The sequence below is a fragment of the Azolla caroliniana genome, unplaced genomic scaffold (genome assembly GCF_043228905.1).
Source record: "Azolla caroliniana isolate FFs.n. ecotype wild unplaced genomic scaffold, voAzoCaro1.0.p SCAF_3, whole genome shotgun sequence".
Lineage (NCBI taxonomy): Eukaryota > Viridiplantae > Streptophyta > Polypodiopsida > Salviniales > Salviniaceae > Azolla > Azolla caroliniana.
This window is the reverse complement of record NW_028230438.1, coordinates 20,200,496-20,220,233: the sequence shown is the minus strand read 5'-3', so window position 1 is coordinate 20,220,233 and position 19,738 is coordinate 20,200,496. Positions and strand designations below refer to the sequence as shown.

At 37.7% G+C, this 19,738-nt stretch overlaps 1 protein-coding gene across 1 annotated transcript; it reads left to right on the top strand.

The window, feature by feature from the left end:
- Positions 1 to 9,406: 9,406 nt before the first annotated feature.
- On the top strand, positions 9,407 to 19,165 carry LOC147866451 (homeobox-leucine zipper protein PROTODERMAL FACTOR 2-like). The gene is made up of 10 exons (XM_087316894.1): positions 9,407 to 9,703; positions 10,037 to 10,154; positions 10,683 to 10,871; positions 11,330 to 11,887; positions 12,444 to 12,545; positions 14,256 to 14,465; positions 16,815 to 16,992; positions 17,241 to 17,497; positions 17,970 to 18,062; positions 18,372 to 19,165. The coding sequence occupies exons 1-10, from the start codon at positions 9,459 to 9,461 to the stop codon at positions 18,750 to 18,752; spliced, it is 2,331 nt and encodes a 776-aa protein (XP_087173020.1). The 5' UTR covers positions 9,407 to 9,458; the 3' UTR covers positions 18,753 to 19,165.
- The last annotated feature ends 573 nt before the right edge of the window (positions 19,166 to 19,738 follow it).

Below are 19,738 nucleotides of genomic sequence, written 5' to 3'. Positions count from 1 at the left end.
CTTCTTCTTCTTCTTTTCTTTGATACAAACTGTGTAGGTTACTGCTACAGTGATCAGCCGGTTCTTTCCGAACTCGAGATTAGGCACAACGCACGCAGAGGTGATGGACTTTGATCAAGCTACTACATGCTCTGATACCATGTAAAGAATCGAGAGTGATTCTGTGTAGTGGAAGAACTTTGTGTGTGTGTGTGTGGAGAGAGAGAGAGAGAGAGAGAGAGAGAGAGAGAGAGAGAGAGAGCTCAGGGTTACAGAAAAACAGAAAGATGTATTACAAGGAAACAAGAATGACCAACGGTTACAAATAAGGTGGAAAGGTGCTTATATAGTCACCTTCTCTTTATATTCTCTTTATATTCTCTTTCTACAACCACCTCTTAACTAAAGGGAGGTGGAGACTTAACTACATTGAATATGTGTCATAGAACTATAAGATTCTATGACACATTAGTTACAATAGTAGGTGGTGGGGTGTTCACACACCAGGGTGTGTCCTATACTACGGAAGTTGAGATTGATTCTCAACAATAAGCATAATTATGAAACTTACTATTTACCCTTCAAACTAGGGGAATACAAGTTAAGGACATACCATATTCAAGCTCAAATTGGTTTAATGTAGATGCCACAATATGGGATACGATATCATCGGTGGTTTTGTGGAATATTTGGATAGATCAATGCAAAAATGTGTTTCAACAAATAAAGCAAAATCCTATTCATTGTGTGAAGGAAATTTGGTCGATGCTTATTTCAATTTTAAAAGATCAATATGGCTCCTTCATTGGTAATGATGATACCATTTTTCTGAAATGGTCCTTTAAAGGCAAGTGGAAGGATTTGTTCGTCTTTCTAGAGAGAAATGACAAAAGGGTTTTTGGCAATTTGTACCCCCTCGATGGTTATTTCCTCCATTGATGGAGTTTGGTTTCAATTATGACATAGTGGGGGATATAACTTTTCTCTGTTATCTTACCCTCCACTAGATTGTATCATTATATGCTTTGTATACGCTTATTGGATTGGTAATGGAAACTATGGTGTAGTTTGTTTATAAATAAAAAAGTAGATACATGTCAAATCCTAGTAGGAAGCATTATGAAGCGGTTAAGTTCATATTAAGATATCTAAGTGGCACTAATGATAAGTGTTTTAGGTAGAGGTGAAGAACTAATTATTGGGTACATGGATTCTAACAATGTTGGATGTTTAGACATCATAAATTCTCATTTAAGGTGTATCTTTCATTTTCTAGGAGATGTTATTTCTTGGAGATCTCATCTTCAAGAATGTAAAATTGTTTCCACAACAAACGCAGAGTATGTTGCTAGTAGTGCAACATGTAAGGAAGCATTGTGGCATTCTAAACTAGCATTTGACATGGGCATACCTCAACATGTGCCTCAATTGTTCACTAATAGAGAGTGTTATCGCCTTAGCTAGAATTTGATGTATCATGCAAAGAAAAACCATTTGATGCGTGTTACCAATTCATTCAAGATTGCGTAACCACATGCAATTTTGTCTTGAGAAGTCACCTCGTTAGAAAATGTTGCATATGCCTCTAGTAATACCTTACACGTTTATGCATTTGGACATTTGTTTGCTTGGGGATTACCTAGCTTTTGTGCTACCTTATGTAGCATGGTCATTAGGTAGGAGGCATAGCTCTTATATGTCCTCCCTCACCTTGTGACAAGGACACTTTGGTATTAATTTTTTTTTGGTAAAAGCACACAATTATATCCACTTAGTTACAACACTTAAGGTCTCTTCTACCTATCATGCGCCTATGTAGGGAGAGTACCTATCATATGCCTATGTAGGGAAAGGGACGTTTAGTAATGCTATTAAAAAAACCAGAATATGCATTTGAAGAAATGATCCCCACATGCTCTAACATCCAAAATTTCCACATGAGAATACCTTTCAGTTTGTTTATATAGGCTTTCACCGCATGTCTATTATCAAACATGAAAGCATTACACATATTCCAATTGTGTTGTAGACCCCAATAATGTAAAAATTGGAACAATATCTCCATATCATCATTTGAACCATTTTGAACATATTGAAAAAAAACCCATTGTTGAGGTCTCAAACAACAACGGGTTAAAACTTGCCAAATGTCCTTTAAGTACTTCCAAATGGTACACGCTATAGGACATTTAATAAACCTATGTGTATTATCCTCCAATGGAACGGTGCAAAAGAAACAATTGTCGGACCCTAGTCCTCGTCTCTTTAAGGTCGAACCTAATGGGAGCCCACCAATCATGACTCTCCATATGAATACCTTTGCACGAAATGGTAGATGGGAATGCCAACCACGTTGTAATATTTTCCACCACCTTGCATCTAACTTACAAACATTCCACAACTTCGTTGCTTTAGGAGATAACTAAGATAATAATGCCATCGCATGATGATACAATATATTTGTAGTGACCTGTAACAAGCCTGTACCATCTTGTAACCGCCAATCCACCCAAGGTGCAAAATTTGTTTTCAATGGCAAAGATCCTTGCAACAATGGTATATCTTGTAATTTCTCCCAAATAAATCCATAATTTGGGGGAATACATAATCATCGCTTGGCATCTTCAAAATCTGACAACCTTTGTGGTTCATTATCAACCACATCTTCCAAATGTACAATCCCCAATCGAAATAAACGATTGAATTGAGATCTCAACTTCTCTTTCCCATGCCAAAACAACACTCGAGAAGAAAAAAACAATTCATTTTGTAATGAATTACAATATTCTCGATCACTTGATGGTCCCCATTCAAAAAGAGATAATGCATCTTGCCACGATCTTACCAAATGTTGTCTACATACAGAATGTCAAAAATTTAGAGGAATACTTCCATTGAGTAATCACCGCCAGGATGCTTGAATCTTTGTTTTCCCGTGTACCAATCCTTCATGCTCAATAAAATATTGCATCATAGATATCCACGGTCGATCTTGTTGACATATATCTCGTAATAATGCAAATCTATGAGCCATCAAATGTCTTTCCAAATCCAATATTGCTGCACCACCTAACCTTTTAGGAGTAGCCAAATGGTCCCATGAAATACATGTAACTCCCATCATTTCTCCCTTCCGCCACAACATGAACCGAATAGGTTGTAACATGTTTTGTAATGCCTTCTTAATCCAATGTAGTAAAGGCAAAAAATATAATAACATGGGTATCAAGATACATTGCACCACTTTGAGTCGTACATGAAAGGGCCATAATTGAGACTACGTCCAATACATAAATTTGTCCTTCAATTTACTACCAATCCAATCCAATCAATTGAACATTTGTAACATCCACACCCAATGGATAAGCCAAATGTTGATAAATTGATCCTCGTGTAACCACTGACCCTCGCCATCCCAAACATTCCAAATCACTCTCCGTACAAGAAATAAGGCAAGACTTCCTCCTGATGCCAAAGCTTTGGTATTCTTCTTTGTCATTCTTTAAATTTCCCCTCTTCTCTCACATTGACCAATAGTGGATATTGTGATAAATCATGTCTATGTATGAAACACAAATTGTCATTAGACACATGTTGTATAACTTTTGTGGTTAATACAAATAGTCTCATGGAGACACTTGAAACCATTACTATGAAACTTGTATGCTTGGGCCTCTCCTATTTCTTGCCTTCATTTTCTTTCTCCCATGTGTGTATGTGCGTACATGCGTTCTTTGTGGTGCAAAAAGTTTACAACAAATAAATTAGTCATCATGCAACAAAGAGGTATACCCATCGACGGCAATATAATTAAGATCAAGAGCTTAGGTGACTCTATTGCACCTTCTATTAAGGTGAAGGTTGATGCCTATAAGATGGTTTGGTCTATGTACTTAGAACCACAATCATTATAAGAGACACACCACCCATGTTCTTTGATTTATAATTGATGTTCCTTGTTGAAAAGAACTACAATGGCAACAACAAGCAATTTGCGTTGTTGCTATGTATTCTAGGCATTGATACTTTTTGAGCTATTGTTGGCCATGGTGTGGGTTCATAAGATAATAATAATGAAAATATTGCCAAAAGCCATTAATACAAAAGCAAGGTAGAATTATAGGATACTCTTTTTTGGAGAGAACTTGTTAATTAAATTCTCATAAAATTAATTGCTGTAGTGATAGGCAAGAAACTCAATAATTTGTCATCATATCTTCAAGGGTTTGCTTTTGTCTATGTGGGCAATCATAAGGACTACTTTTGAAAAGCGACCTTAAGTTGATTATGAAATAATGGAATTTGAAAGGCAAGTCTATGTAAGGATGGAGATATATATATATATATTATTTATTTGGTTACAAGTTCCTTCCGAAATGATCGGTTTCAGATGTAATATGTTCGAAAAAGATTCTCCTAGGCCTCCCCTACATCAAAAATAGATTTGGGGAAGGGGTGTGTGTGCATGCAATTGCAATGGGTAAGACCATGCATACAAATGTGTATGCATATACATATGGTAATCACAAACAACATGTTCTTTTGAATGCTACATTTTATTCCTCGTAATGCCTTCATTTCCCTTAATTTCTTTGTACGAGAAGAAATGTTTTGACATGTATGATATTGAAATCTAGTATATTTTACAAAAGTAGGGTTCTTCTTTATTAGATTTGGAAAGTTGCAATGATCTAATGAGAATGTTTCCTTAGATTTTGAGACAATAATAAGTATTATGATAATCAATCACTTACGGGCCTCTAAATTGTCCATCATTTGATCCTAGTTGTCATTTGTGATACTACCAAGTTGGAACTGTTATAAGAATAAGGCTTTTCAAACTCTTGTGCACAAATATTTTTAATTGTAACATCGTTGCTCCTATTAACAATGTGTTCATTATTGTTATGGAACTGTAGTAGGATGTAACCAAGGTGTCCTCATTGTATTTTCTCTTGTGTCTTTCAACCTTGAAAACACAAACTTGGTTTGTAAAATTAAAATTGCCAAAATCAATTTGTGGTGGGCTTAGTGATACACTAATGCCACTATTCATACATGCATTTGCATTTGAGAATGTTTCAAACATTCGAATATGGTAAACACCCTCGAAGCATGGTAAATACCATAGTTTTGTATTCATTATTTATTATACGGTTTTTTAAAGGTAAGAAAGTTAAGGTAAAAAGTGTAAAAGAAAACATAAGAATGTTTTGATAACATACGCATTCGTTTTCATTCGTATGAAAAATGAATGCTTGCCAATGTATTCAAGTATATTACGTACTATGATTCATATAATTATTAATTGTCTCATTATAAAGGTCCATTGTAAACATTTTCAAGTCTCTTGTGCATTGTTTCACCTCATTTGATCTTGTTCTCTGTATGTCGGGAGGGGGAGAGGGCCATGACCTCTGTCACTTGTATGTGTAAATTTTCACTGAATTAGTTGAGTGGTTTTGCCATTGTACAATGGTTAGGTTAGAGCAACACCGGTTGTGGATACGGGTCCTATGATATTTCTCTCTTTAAATTTTAAATGAACCCCAATAACATTAAGTAACACTATAAATGATATTGCTCTCTACTTTAGAATGTTGCTCATAAGCCCTTATTGTCCACATTTTGGGTGATCAATCCCTTTAGAGTGTATCTTTGTTTTCCCTTCTTCATGTAAATCCATAAATCAAAATGCTCACAAGGGGAGTGTATCCACTCTAGAAATTAGTCATGAAACTTGCAACCGAATAGATACTTTTGGAATACATTTTTACCAATGTAAAAGGCGGAGTTATATTGAATCTTAGGAATTGACCTCCATTTTGGATGACATAGTCATTGAAGAGAAGAGTATTGTTTGTGCGCATTCCACATGCTATAAATTATGCATTGGCCATACATAGACACAATTTTAAAAGAGTTATCACATAGGCCACTAGATGCATTATCCTAGACATCTTTTAGAAGCTTACCTTACTTTGAAGACGGTTTATGATTGATTGAATTCATGCCCTAGAAGGTTAAACTTACTTTGACGTGGTCTATGATCAATGAATTCGTGCCCTAGAAAAGGTTTTTACTTCAACCTTGCGAATATATTATGTCTCTTGAGACTTGTGGGACGTGACTCTTATCCCATGGCAAACCTTTCCTCATTACATTCTTTTACATTGCCCTCATTAAACTATGCGGTATTGAACATTAATGCATATTTGAATTTAGTCAAGCATTACCATAATAATGCAACAAAAATACATTGGGTGAATTTTTTGTGTGCATTATGTGCCTTCTTGGGGTAGATGAAAAGGAGAGAAGCATCGACTCTTTCACATTAGGGCAATGAAAAAGGAGAAACAATTGTTCAACCAAAACTTCAATACTATGAGATTGCTTTCTAGTGTATGGATGATGATTAGGGAGCATCAAAGTTGACAAATAGTCCTCATTGTATGATTTTGAATGAGCTTGGCTTGTCTTTGTTGTTGGTCTAATGTAACCACTTCTAAAACACAAGCAAATTGTTGGAATATAGTTAAAATAGTAGCGATTTCCTCTTTGAGAATAACGATGTGAATGGTTTCAAGCAACCGAGAGTTATAGTACTAATGAACAAGCAATATTCACAACTTATCAGCCTTTCTTGTTCTTCTTATTAGAGAAATATATGGCATGCATTGGTTAATATTGAGCTCATTCCAAGATGGATGACAAATGTCACAACAAATTAGATGGGGTTTAAGAAGAAATGGGAGGACTTTGAACTCTAAGTGAACAATCATATACTTTGATGTTCATGTAACAACAATGAAATTGGTTTGGGAAACACATTTAGTGCGTACATACACAAGTGTGTAGATTGGCAATAATGTGCAATCTTCAAGCATTGCAAATGACAAAGTCACATGGGGCATCATTCGAGAACAAGAAGAATGTGGCCATCCCACATTTAGGTGACATAGGTGACATCGTAGAAGGCAAAATCTCAGCAAGGTGCAATGGAGAGAATCAATATATCTTCTTCTTTTCCCAACCTTGGGCTTTAACTTATGGGTATCCTCAACAAAAATGCCATCTTTTATTTTTTATGGTTGGTTGCATAGAGAGAGGAGAGAGAACTTCTAGAAAGGCACGGAAGTATACTATTAGCCATTGAGGTGGGTAACATGTAGGGCAGAAGGCAAACATAGATGATGCTTGGCTTGACTTGGTTCGTAAGGAAAGCCATACAAACGAGACATGGTATTCCTATCGGATTTCAATTCGTGCCCAACGATGTTAATACTATTACACTGATATTGATATGGAGCCTGGACAACAGGATCACATTAAAGGAGGAATGACACATATTGGTGCGATGATTGGCAGGCGAGGAAATGAACCAAATATCCAAAGCGAGCAAAGAATGATGTTACAATTACGATTACTACATACTACTACTACTACTACTACTATTATCTTGATTGGGTTTCAAATGCCACATGTTTTTTTGGGGGGGTTTGCTTTTCGTTATTATGGCTTACATTATTCGTGCTACGCACTTGCTATCGCTTTGGCCACGTGAAAAGGAAGTCGACAATGGAAGTAAGTAAGTATGTATGTATATGGGGTGGGTGTACGTATATGGAGGTCCGAGTTCTCGAGGTTGGAGAAGGTTTTTTTGGTTGGGGGTAGGGGGGGGGGGGGGGGGGGGGGCATGGGAGCATGGGCTTAGGAAGTTGAGAAAACGAAGGAGGAGAGCATTAAATGGCAAATGGGGCCCCATGTGGTGGATAGCTTTTGGATGTATGGATGGATGGATGGATGCATGCATGCATGCATGGATGGGTGGATGATGACTATTATGATGATGATGATGATGATGATGATGATGATGGACAACCCCTTCCTTTTGACAACTCACATGCATATATGTAATATATTATATACATATATATACAGTATATATATAATAATATATTCATACATATACATACATATGTAATATATTATACATATATATGTGTATGTAATATGTATATATATATTTATTACTTTTTCTCTCCCCTCTCTACACTATTTATTTATTTTATCTACTTATTTTTTTGCTGTCCCCCCCCCCCCCTTCCCCTACCCTTTTTAAACCTCACTGATCATATCATATCATCTTCATCATTATAATAAAGAATAAACGTTAATAATAATAATAATAAATTATAATATTCAATGACAATAATAAAAATATAGAAAAATAAGAAGTAAGTTAACTCAAATAAAAAAATTGAAAGCAGTTGCAGATAGTATCTCACTCTTTCCTTCTTCTTCATTCCTTCTTTTTCTTTCTTCTCCTTCTTCTCCTCCTCCTCCTCCTTCTCCTCCTCCTCCTTCCCCTTTTTTAATTTTTTTAACAACAAAAAGAAGAAGATCAGATATGGCAGCTTCTTTCTCATCGATGAATTTTAATAATAATAAATAGTAAGAAAAAATAAAAATAAAAAATGGTCCCTCACACATTTACTTCCTTCTCTCTCTCTCCCTCTCCTTCTCCCTTCCTCGGTGATCTCCTCTCCCAAATCCTTGAACTATATAAGTAAGATGATTTCTAATCTCTTGTTTTTTTTCCCTCCTACTTCTTAAGTGTGTTATAATTCTTCATGCTAACAATGAAATGCCCTAATTCCACCTCTTATTCCTAGGGTTTAGGTTTGTCTTTTCATAGGGTTCAATTCTATACCCATATTGCCAGGTAGAATATTAACAACCTTAAGTATATATGTATGTACTTGATAATTCTATATCCACACGAGAAGCCAAAGGTTAATTATAAACCTTAGGCTGCAGGCATATATGCTTGATAATTCCCGTATGCTTCTTGATGATGATGATGAGCTTAGAATATAGAGACATGTATACACAATATGATGATGAGACATAAATATGAATAAGGTCGAGAATTACATCACATATATGATGATGATGATGATGAGAACTAAAATAAGTTGCTTCTCTGCGGCAGCCGAGGGTTTGAACTTGGCTGTGCCGATCTCTTTCGGCTAATTATGGGTCGGGGTTGGTTTAGCTGATAGTTATGCTAATTAAAACTAGCCCACATTTTCTGTAGATATGTTTCTTTCTCTACATAGTATGTCTATATGCTACACGGCCATAATGAGATATAATCATCATGATATTTAAGGCTAGGAATTATATGGGTTAGTTAGTTAGTTAGTGACCCAAAGTTTCTGTTGTTTTGGTGCTCTTCTTCTCTACATAGTAGATTAGAGATATGATCAGAAGATATAATTAGTGTATTGTTTAGTTTTACTTCAATACATGTGTAGTAATTAGTGGTGCTTTATTGAATTATGGATGATTGATCTTAGGAATGGGTGGGATATGTATGTATGTATCTATGTATGTATGTATACAAGGTACTTAAAAAAGAAGAGAAGAGAAGAGAAGAGAAGAAGCTAAATTGGGTTTAGGGTTCAGTAGTATTGATGCAGAAATCAGCAAATGGTTGTGAGCAATTTATGAACAACATGATGATGATGAGAGGAGAGCACATGGAAGGAAGCGAGAATAACAACATAATGGGCGATGGCGTTGGGTCTGGGGATGAGCATGATCTGATGGGAAGTGGTGAAATGGGCGGCGGCGGGGGCAATGGTGCAGGCGCCTCCGGACAATCCAAGAAGCTCCGTTACCATCGCCACACAGCCTTCCAAATTCAGCAAATGGAGAAGTAATTTACGCTATAATCCATCCATTGAACCTCCTTAATTCCCTAATTTCTCCTCGCTTTTACATGCAGAATTTTTGTAACTTTCTTTCTTTCTTTGTGAATACCTACCTATCATTTTATACTAACCGAACGAATGCTCATTAATTACACTGCTAAGTACATGGATTTTTTTTGAAACCTGCCGATGCAGAAGATTGCTACTAATTGCTTATGAATTACTTACAACTAATGGTCATACAAAGCTTTTGCAGCTAATTGCGTACAACTAATTATTCCGAATTTTAACTATTTCCTCTGTGTGCGCGCGTGTGTGTTTTTGTATGATGATTCCAGTTTTTTCAAGGAATGTCCCCACCCTGATGAGAAACAGAGGCAAGAACTCGGAAGGGCGCTTAAGCTTAGCCCCAGACAAGTCAAGTTTTGGTTCCAGAATAGAAGAACCCAAATGAAGGTAAAATTAGTCCATTATGTGTCCTCAGAAATGAAAAGCTTTTATCTGAAAAATTGGAAGCGGCGTGAATTAGCGATGCTAATTTGAGGATTAAGGGTCCTAACTAGAGAAATAGTGTGCTATCATTTTCTTTTTTCTTTGTTTTCTGCGCATCATTAATGGTGCAGATTGACCTAAAACTTTTGGTTACTTTTGTTTTTTTTTCCCCCCTTCTTTTTCTGCGGTCCCTTAAATTCATGTCATAAATGAAGAAGAAGATCAGTGTAATTCATGTTTAGTTATCTTTTTCCATCTTCTTCTTCCTCTTTGTCATAACTACTCATTAATGGAGGCAAATTTGTGGATTTCTGGTTTATCTCTGTTTTCTTGGTCTTGATTTAAATTAAACATGAATGATTAAAAACACGCGAATTTGATTCGGGTTCAAAAGGATTTTGATTAAATCTCTTGCTTTTTTTGGATAATTTTTTTTGTTTTTTCTTCTGACATTATACTCAAAAAAATCCCACCACACACACAAAAAATCAGGCTCAACACGAGAGGAGCGAGAATTCGCAGCTACGCAATGAGAATGAACGCCTTCGGATCGAGAACATCACAATGAGAGAGGCAATAAAGCACGCGTCTTGTCCATCGTGCGGTGGGCTTGGCGGAGACTGCGTGGCCCCCGTGGACGAGCACCAGCTCCGGTCGGACAATGTCCGTCTCCGAGAAGAGGTAGTGTGGTAAAAACAAGAATGAAATGCCATGGATAAATTAAGATTGTGGTTAAGTTTGATTGATTCCTAGGCTTAAATAACAAAGAATGTATATATACATAATGTGAGTCTGATGCATTTGCAGCCATTGGGTAAACCTTTCTCAGCATAATAGAATCTCATTGGGTTTTAACTGAGAAAATCCTTAAAACTCTATAGTTTTGGTATATTGGTAGTCTGTGTTCTATAACTGATTCTTGGTAGCAGCAGCAAGTGCCAGCCAAGTGGTAGTGAAATCTTCCTTTTTGGAATTTGTGAACAACTAACTAACCTTATATCTATACAACTAACTAACCTATATATATATATATATATATACACATATACATATAGGCATTCTTTCACTTTGTTTTGGCATTGGAAGAGAACCAAATGATTGATTTGAATTGAATTGAATTGGGGGGGATAAAAATGCAGTTACAGAGAGTGTCGACAGTCGCGGCTCGGTATTTCGGGAGGCCAGTACCCCCGTTGGGGCCCTTGGCATCGCCATCGAACAATGGGGGTGGTTTAAGCATGCCGCCGGCGTCCACTAATTCGGGGGGCGAGATCCCGCCCGGACATAATCCTGCAGGGGCTTCACTGGTGACATCGGTCAGCTCGGGCGGCCCAAGTGGAGGAGGCCTAGCAGGCCTACTGAATCCTGTACCCACCGACCATGTGGTCCTAGGGCCTTCGGTGGCCGAGGTGGCCCTGGTTCCTGGGGGACTTGCCGATCTCGAGAAGCCCATTGTCGTGGAGCTCGCCGTGTCCGCGCTCAAGGAGCTCCTCCGCATGTTCCACTCCGAAGCCCCCCTCTGGATGAAGGCCGGCATCGATGGAGCCACCGATGTCCTCAACACCGACGAGTACTTCCGGCAGTTCTCGTCCGAAGGGATCGGCCCCCGCCCACTCGGCCTCCGCACCGAAGCCAGCCGTGACACCGGCTTAGTCATCATGAACGGGGCCACTCTCGTCGAAGCTCTCATGGATGCGGTAAGATTTAAAAATCAATCAAATACATAGTTCTCACCCACCCTGCTGCACTTCCCATGTTTCATGTATAATTTCTCCATGTAGTTGCTTCCTTGTCTCGTGTGGTGTTATGTTAATCTTTCTGTCATTAGTGTGAAAGACATACATGGGCTACAGTGAGTTTTGCTAGAGTATGTATGTATGTATGTATGTATGTATGTATGTAGTCCATGCATGCATTGGTGGTGTGCTTGCCATTGTCTTCTAAAAAGAATGAAAGCTCTTTCCGAGATAAGTCTGGGGGAAGCTCTCTCGATGAATGTGGCATACATACATACATACATACATAAGCTGCGATTCGAATTTCAGCCCTCTACATTTTTACTTTGTTTGTGTGTGAATACACACAATTCGGCCATAAGACGCGATTCGCTTCGCCCATGGGTTACGCATGGCTTTCGTTTGTTTGTTCGTATAATTTTTTTAATTTTTTTTCGTGTTTATAGCGGAGAAACCATGAACCGACTTGACATTGAACTAATGTTGGGGTGTGTATGTGTGTGTGTGAGATATGCAGGGGAAGTGGATGGAGATGTTCCCTAGCATTGTGGCAAAGGCAGTGACAGTGGAGGTGTTGTCCCCAGGCATTGGATCCTCAAGGGATGGGGCACTGCAGCTGGTGAGAGTTATATATTATGTATAGAATAACTTTACATACATATATGTATATCTACATATATGAATGAATATGAGCTCTCTCTCTCTCTCTCTCTCTCTCTCTCTCTCTCTGTGTTCTTCTCCTTTATTGTTATTTTCAAATGATTTTTTGTTTAAAAAAAAGAAGCAATAAATACTAATAGGAGGCTCCTTTTTTCCTCTCTCTTCATTCAATATTATATATATATATATGTATTTATTGAAGGAGGCAGGAGAGAGAGAAAGAGAGAAGCAGAATAGCAACCGCAACGTGGCGCATCATTTAATGATCCCTCTCTCTCTCTCTCTCTCAGAAACAAAAAGAAAGAGCAAAAGAAGAGAGAGAATGTGTACATATGTATGTGTTTTGTGAGCATTTAATTCTGTGCAGCAGCTCTTTCTCTCTCTCTCTCTCTCTCTCTCTCTCTCTCTCTCTATCCACTCTCTAATTTATATTCATTCCTCCTTCATTTATTAAATGGACCGCTTTTTTGAACAACCACAGGGTTTTGGCCAAAGAACACAAGAAAAGCACATCATAAATAAAAAGAAGGAACTAATAGGAAAAAAGAGAGAAAAAGAAACCGAAGGAGAGAAAAAAAAAGAAAAAAGAAAAAAGAAAAAAGAAAAGATTAGGCGGGCCCCCCCTTTCCTCCGTCCCCGGCTTTTTTGAATCTCTTTTTTAAAGGAATTAAATTCGGATTTTATTTATTTATTTATTTATTTGACTCTCTTATTATATTTTTATTCTAATTTATTAAATTCAGTATTTCTGGGTGGCACTCGCATTAAAGCCGCAGCATTTATTGCGCTCCCTCCCGCTTTTTGTCCGAACTCACAGAAAAAGCAAAACCGACGTGCGTCATCGTGACGCCAGCCTCCCCCCCAATTTTCATTCATGTTTTTATTTTATTTGCTAATATTAGCAAATTTACATATAAAAATAATTTCTCATTCGTTCAGAAATAATAATAATAATAATAATAATAATAAAAGCTCAACATGAAATAGGAAAGCGAAAAAAGCAAATATTTTCTTCCGGAATGAAACGATAAGGAAAATACAAAAAAGAAAAAGAAAAAAGAAAAAGAAAAAAGAAAAAAGAAAAAAGAAAAAAGAAAAAAGAAATTAATTAGCTGTTGCTTTCCCATCGCCTGCAAATTTCTTTGCATCTCTCTCGATTTGATTGATTGGATGATATATATTCTTCCTGTTGATTGAATTGGCCGATTCGATTTATTTGATTCCCGCTAATGTCCTGCTGGTTCACATCAATTCAGAGCCGTTTGAATCGATTCGATTCGATGATATGATAATGATTGATGACGATCGTTGGCTTCTGGTTTTTATCAATCCTGCCATGAACCAGTTACGATTTCATCTGCATCCATGAATTGAATGTAGCTTTAACATCTAGGCGCCTGCAGATATGATGTAGGAAGATTAACTATGAAAAAGGTTAATTCATATATATAAAGATACCTCCTCAGACTTCATCCAGCAAGATTAACTATGAAAAAGGAGTTACCTTGATCTTAATTAGCAGCAACAAAACGCAAGAATGATGAATTCATGAATCGTTAAAAAGAAAAAAGAAAAAAAGAAAAATTGGTGGTCTGATTCCACGTTTTTTTTTGTTTTGGCTTGGTGATGAATTGCGTGGGATGGGATGGGAACGGGACAAAATGTGCAGATGTATGCAGAGCTGCAGGTGCTGTCTCCTCTAGTGCAGACGCGGGAGGTGTATTTTGTGCGCTACTGCAAGCAGGCAGGCGACAAGGTGTGGGCGGTTGTGGATGTGTCTGTTGATAGCCTTCGTGACAATCCGCCGCCATCTCTCCTGCGCTGCAGACGCCGCCCCTCTGGTTGCCTCATCCAAGACATGCCCAACGGTTACTCACAGGTAAACCTACTGTTCTTTTTCATTCTCCTTTTTGTTTTTTTTATGTTAAAGATCTTAATTCTGTGCTTACTCTTTATTTCGCCATTGTATTTATGGCCTCTTCATTAGGTTGTTAGGGTTTCTTGAGGGTCTACTCAGGGTTTCTGAACTGCTACGTTAGGTTTCTGTAACGTGGATAAAGACGTTAGTTAGATTTTTTTTTATTTTTATTTTATCTTTAGGTTGCTTACTGACCTACATAATACAGATTGTGAAGGTATTGTGGCACCTTATAAAATTTAGAGTTTTGCAGCATCAAGCTTTAGCATTTTGGAACGCCTGTTAATTTTGAGAATCAATCAACGTAGGGTTCATTGGTTAAGGCTTCCGCAACAGGTTTAGAGTATTTCTCACAAAATGACGGTTTTTGGTTCGTTTCCCAGGTTCAAGGTTTTAGGGATTTGAAAATGTAGGTTTCATTTGCAGGTTTCATCGTTTAGGGTTACGTGTAAAGAAAAATGGTAGATTTAGTTTGAGAAATTTGAGGTCGATTATTTTATAAGGCTGGTTGAAGCCACGAATTATTGTCCGAAACTTGTTATTCAACGCAAAACGAATAAAATTGAGGTATTTAGGACTTTATAAACCCAGTAAATCACTAATATTAGAATCATAACTAGCAAACGAAGCTTCTGGTTCCACTAAGCATGAAACGCTTGGTTTTTTAATTGGTGTGTCATTAGCAAATAATAAAATCGTGTTATTTGTGGAACTGAATTAATTTTCATAATCTTAAATATTTATTTTCAGGCTGAATGATGATTCTTTGTTGGGGAAGCACAACATATTGTGTGTGTTTAACCTTAGCTTTCACGTATCTAACCATGATTTTAATGTGATTAACCTTAATTCTCATGTGATTAAGAGCCTCTTCCTGGACCAAGCATATATAAGTAGTTTTAAATATAAACAACGGTAACGTTAGTGATATAGAGTAAACCCTTGTTTTTTAAAACATTGTTAGTCTATATGCATGTAAGCCCTTTTTAACTATATGTGAAACCCTTCTTCTCTAAAACGTTGGTAGTGTATAGAGTATTATATGTGGACATATTTCCCTAGCCCATACAAAGACAATGAAAATAGTATGGCCACATTGTTGTTTATTGTGCACATCGTATTGATAGCCACAATGCATGGTAAATATGTATGCTTAAAATTGGTGCCCAGTTTTTACTTTGATTCTAAGCACACTCAAAAAAATGCAAGTGCAAATGAAAACCATAAGCCCGAAAAATTCATGGTTAACCGTATCTCACATTCCGCTTCAAACACTAAAGAAATGGAATAATGAAAGAGAAAAGCTACCTTATTGAGAACTCTAGAGCTTTCCTTCTGGTCCTCGATGATGATGATGCTAGTTTAAGAAAGCATCGAGGGGAGTTCAGTGGGGTTGGAACTTGAGCTCAACAATTGAAGAAAATCGAACAAAGGTAAAGCGAACAAATTCTATACTCCAAAGTACCCTAAGCCGTTTGGACATGGAGATTTTGCCTCTGATAGATTGCCATAAGTTGAGGCACATTGTCTCGAGGGAAAGAACTCCCTTATAAAATCAAGAAAGTTTTCATAGAAACCATATAAGTCAACGTCTCCTGTGTGTAGTTTACGTAAAATTCGATGTTTTATTTGGTCGCTTCAACCTTGTACTGCGCCGTACCTTTGTTGAGTGTAACCATACCTCATATGTTTACTAACAATGGATTGTAGTACGGTTTCATTGAGAACATCACTCTTTGACTTATAACACCATAATCTAAAATATCCTTCAACAAGTTGGCAATTAAATACACTCATTATCTGTCTTGACAAAATGAGAACACTGGAGCATCATAGTTCTCACTAAACGGAATCTTTAGTACAAATTACCTTAGCATATTTGAAAGTGTTAAAATGGGCATATATTATTGTTAACCGCAGACCTCAATATTTTATAGAGGGATGAGACAATTGACTACAAAGTCAAATATTTCTTAATCAATTGGTTAGATAAATATTTCATACTTTTCAAAATGTAAGTCAGGTTTCCTCACGAATCATATTTCTTAAAGTATTTAGTAGGTCTCTCAACATTCTTGGCGGAAATTGGTTTTGTGAACTTAGTACTTTTTTGTGAATATCTAGTTTATGAGGAGGAGAAACAGTCCTTATAAAAGATTTTACACTTTGGAAAGACCAATTTTTTGTTTTGTGACAATGTCAAATGAACTTGAATTCAGCTCAAAATTTTGAAGGGAGAGTGTCATGAGAAATGGTTGAGTATCAATGACATATAACACTTGAGCATCTGATGATGTCTTTGGTTCCCAGGTGACATGGTTAGAGCACGTGGAGGTGGACGAACAACCAGCAGTTCATCCGATATATCGGCCACTCGTGACGAGCGGGTTGGCATTTGGCGCGAGGAGATGGTTGGCCACCCTCCAATGCCATTGCGAGAGGCTCGTGAGCCTCTTGGCAAGCAACATCTCTCCTCGTGATCTCGGAGGTATATACAAAATACTTGCAAATGTAGCTCAGCTAACTCAGCACTAACACAAAATAAGAACAAAATTGGTCAAGATTCATACAAAAAAGCCTCTCTGGTTTTCTTTTTCTTTTGATGTATGTGATGATACTATCCTGGTTGGATTTTGTGGGCTCCTTTTTTTCCCCTAAGGCTCTGGTTTGTCAAATCACTCTTTGCTCTTTCTCAGCTTTTCTTTGGTTTTTGGTGTGTGAATTTTTTTTGTTCAGTCATCCAAACTCCTGAAGGCCGTCGTGGAATGCTCCGTCTAGCCCACAAGATGACTCGACGTTTCTGCACAACCGTCAGTGCCTCCACCTCCAACTCATGGCTCAACCTCTCCACAAGCGGTAGCGAAGATGTTCGCATCATGATGCGGGAGAACCCAGGTGATGGTGTCCTCCTCTGTGCTGCCACCTCTACTTGGCTGCCTTTCCATCGCACCCAGGTCTTTGAGTTCCTCCGCCATGAGCGCTCCCGTGGGGAGGTAATCTTCTAACCGCCCCCCCTGATCCCATACTATAAGAACATCTGTTCCACTATGAAATTCAACTACATTGTACATCCGGATCCAACATTATGACCTTCTTGTAGATCTAACATTCCTGGATCTGAGTGTGTGGAATCTATCCTAATAAGCTCATAATGTTAGATCCTTTACTATAAACACATAGGTTCCACACTGAAATTCTGCTACATCGTACATCCGGATCCAACATTATGAGCTTCTTGTAGATCCAACATACCTGGATCTGAGTGTGTGGAATCTCCCCTAATATGCTCATAATGTTAGAACATTCATTGTAAGGAAACACGAGGGAAAGTGTAACTCTTTCATGAGTGAAACAATGTCTAAAGTTAACGACTTCTTTTTCATTTCTTTGCGTTGTACTTCCTCCACAATTAGAGAACTCGTCATTCTTGAGTGTGTCTAACAATGCTTTGTTTGCTGTCAACAGTGGGATGTTCTTGCTAATGGAGCTATGGAGAAAATGTATCACATTGCAGAAGGGCAACATCCAGGAAACAACGTGTCTCTTCTTCGTCCAAGTGTAAGTCTATCTACTTTACAAGAAGAGTCTTAGAGGCATTCACAGTACTATTCTCGCATTGTTGATTAGATGCAAACATTACGAGCTTTCGTCACATGCTAGACTTGTATGGATAGTCTCCAGATAGAAGTTCATAATGCTATGTTGAACAATGTGGGAGCTTTTTCTCATTGAAAAATGTCAAAAACGGCCAGTGGAAAACTTACACTTGATTGGATCCCCATCCTCCCCATTAAAAAAAACAAGCATATGACACTGCATACATATCCAAATTGAAAATTCAATATGTGCTACCCATTTTATGTGCAGGGATCAAATCTTAACCAAAGCAATGTGATATTCCTCCAAGAGAGTTGCACGGATGCATGTGGGTCACTCATAGTGTATGCACCGGTAGACTTCGCCACTCTCAACATGGTGTTGCAAGGGGAAGACCCATTGAGGGTCATGCCACCCCCTTCAGGTTTTGTGATACTCCCTGACGGGCCGGAAACCTCCTCGCCTCTTAATGAGTTGGATAGTCCGTCAACGACAACTGGAGGCTCTCTTTTAACCACTTCTATACAGATAGCAGTGAGCCATGTCCCATCCTCTGGCAAGCTCAATATAGAATCGGTCAACACAATTAGCAACATAATTATCAATACTGTGCAACATATAAAGGCAGCTTTACAACGTGCAAATGTGTAGTCGGTCGACTACGATTAGTAGCCTAATGGTTGGCATATCGGCATGTGGCCTAAGCCTTCAGTTCTTTAGAGAAGGTGTGGCGTAATCGATCGACTACAGATAGCGTGAATGGCCTAATGTTTGGTCCATCTACATGATGGCCCAAGCCTTAGGTTATTTATAGGTGACAAGAATTCTTTCGCGGATGATTATAACAATATGTATACATTTTAGACGAGCTCAGCATGCGGGCCTCTTGTTGTGGTGAGGGGAAATCAACATCTGAAATAAGGCTCACATTGAGCAGGGTGTTGATTTCTCCCTCAACAATTAGAGAGCCAATTAAGAAAGTAATAACCTTAGAGTTTTTAAAAAAAAAAATCTGTTGAACAATGTAGAGAAAACACGAAGGAAATTCAGTTCTAATTTGCCAACATTGAAAGATTTCTATCACTTATTGTGTAATGGGGAGAAAGGGATGGATAAAAGGTGTTAATTTGGAGGAAAGGTTAATATCTACCTAGGTAAAAAAGAGTTGAAACCTGATGATGCATACTCCAAATTTGTTGAAAATCTGTTGTCGTTCAAGTGCAATTTGTGCTCTCTTTGGCCAATCGGTAGTTGCAGGAGTGTATACAACATAGCATTTGGATGGAAATAAAGTCTTAAATTTATTGAACCTGTGGCTAAGTTAAGCTTTGTAGCTGTGGATCATTTTTTTGTCTGGCATTTAGGGAGATAATGGCGCTTGTAACATTATTCACTTTAGGTATAATATATACTTGAGATGTTTATCCTAGATTTGGTGGGGAGGAACCCTCAGAGAGATTTTCTTGTTGACACCTAACATTCTATGCCTAAATCCTCCTAATCATGTAAACAAAATAACACCATATAATGAACATTATTCACTTTACATGTTCTTGTGACACCTGCTTGTTACTTTGGAAACAAAATTTTGTACATCTTTGTTATGGTCAGATATGGTGAGCATCATTCACCATATT

Coding starts and splice junctions, on each gene's coding strand:
- LOC147866451 (XM_087316894.1), top strand. CDS start 9,459: ATGCAGAAATCAGCAAATGGTTGTGAGCAATTTATGAACAACATGATG. Junction 10,155..10,682: donor ATAGAAGAACCCAAATGAAG/GTAAAATTAGTC, acceptor ACAAAAAATCAG/GCTCAACACGAGAGGAGCGA. Junction 18,063..18,371: donor TGTCTCTTCTTCGTCCAAGT/GTAAGTCTATCT, acceptor TTTTATGTGCAG/GGATCAAATCTTAACCAAAG.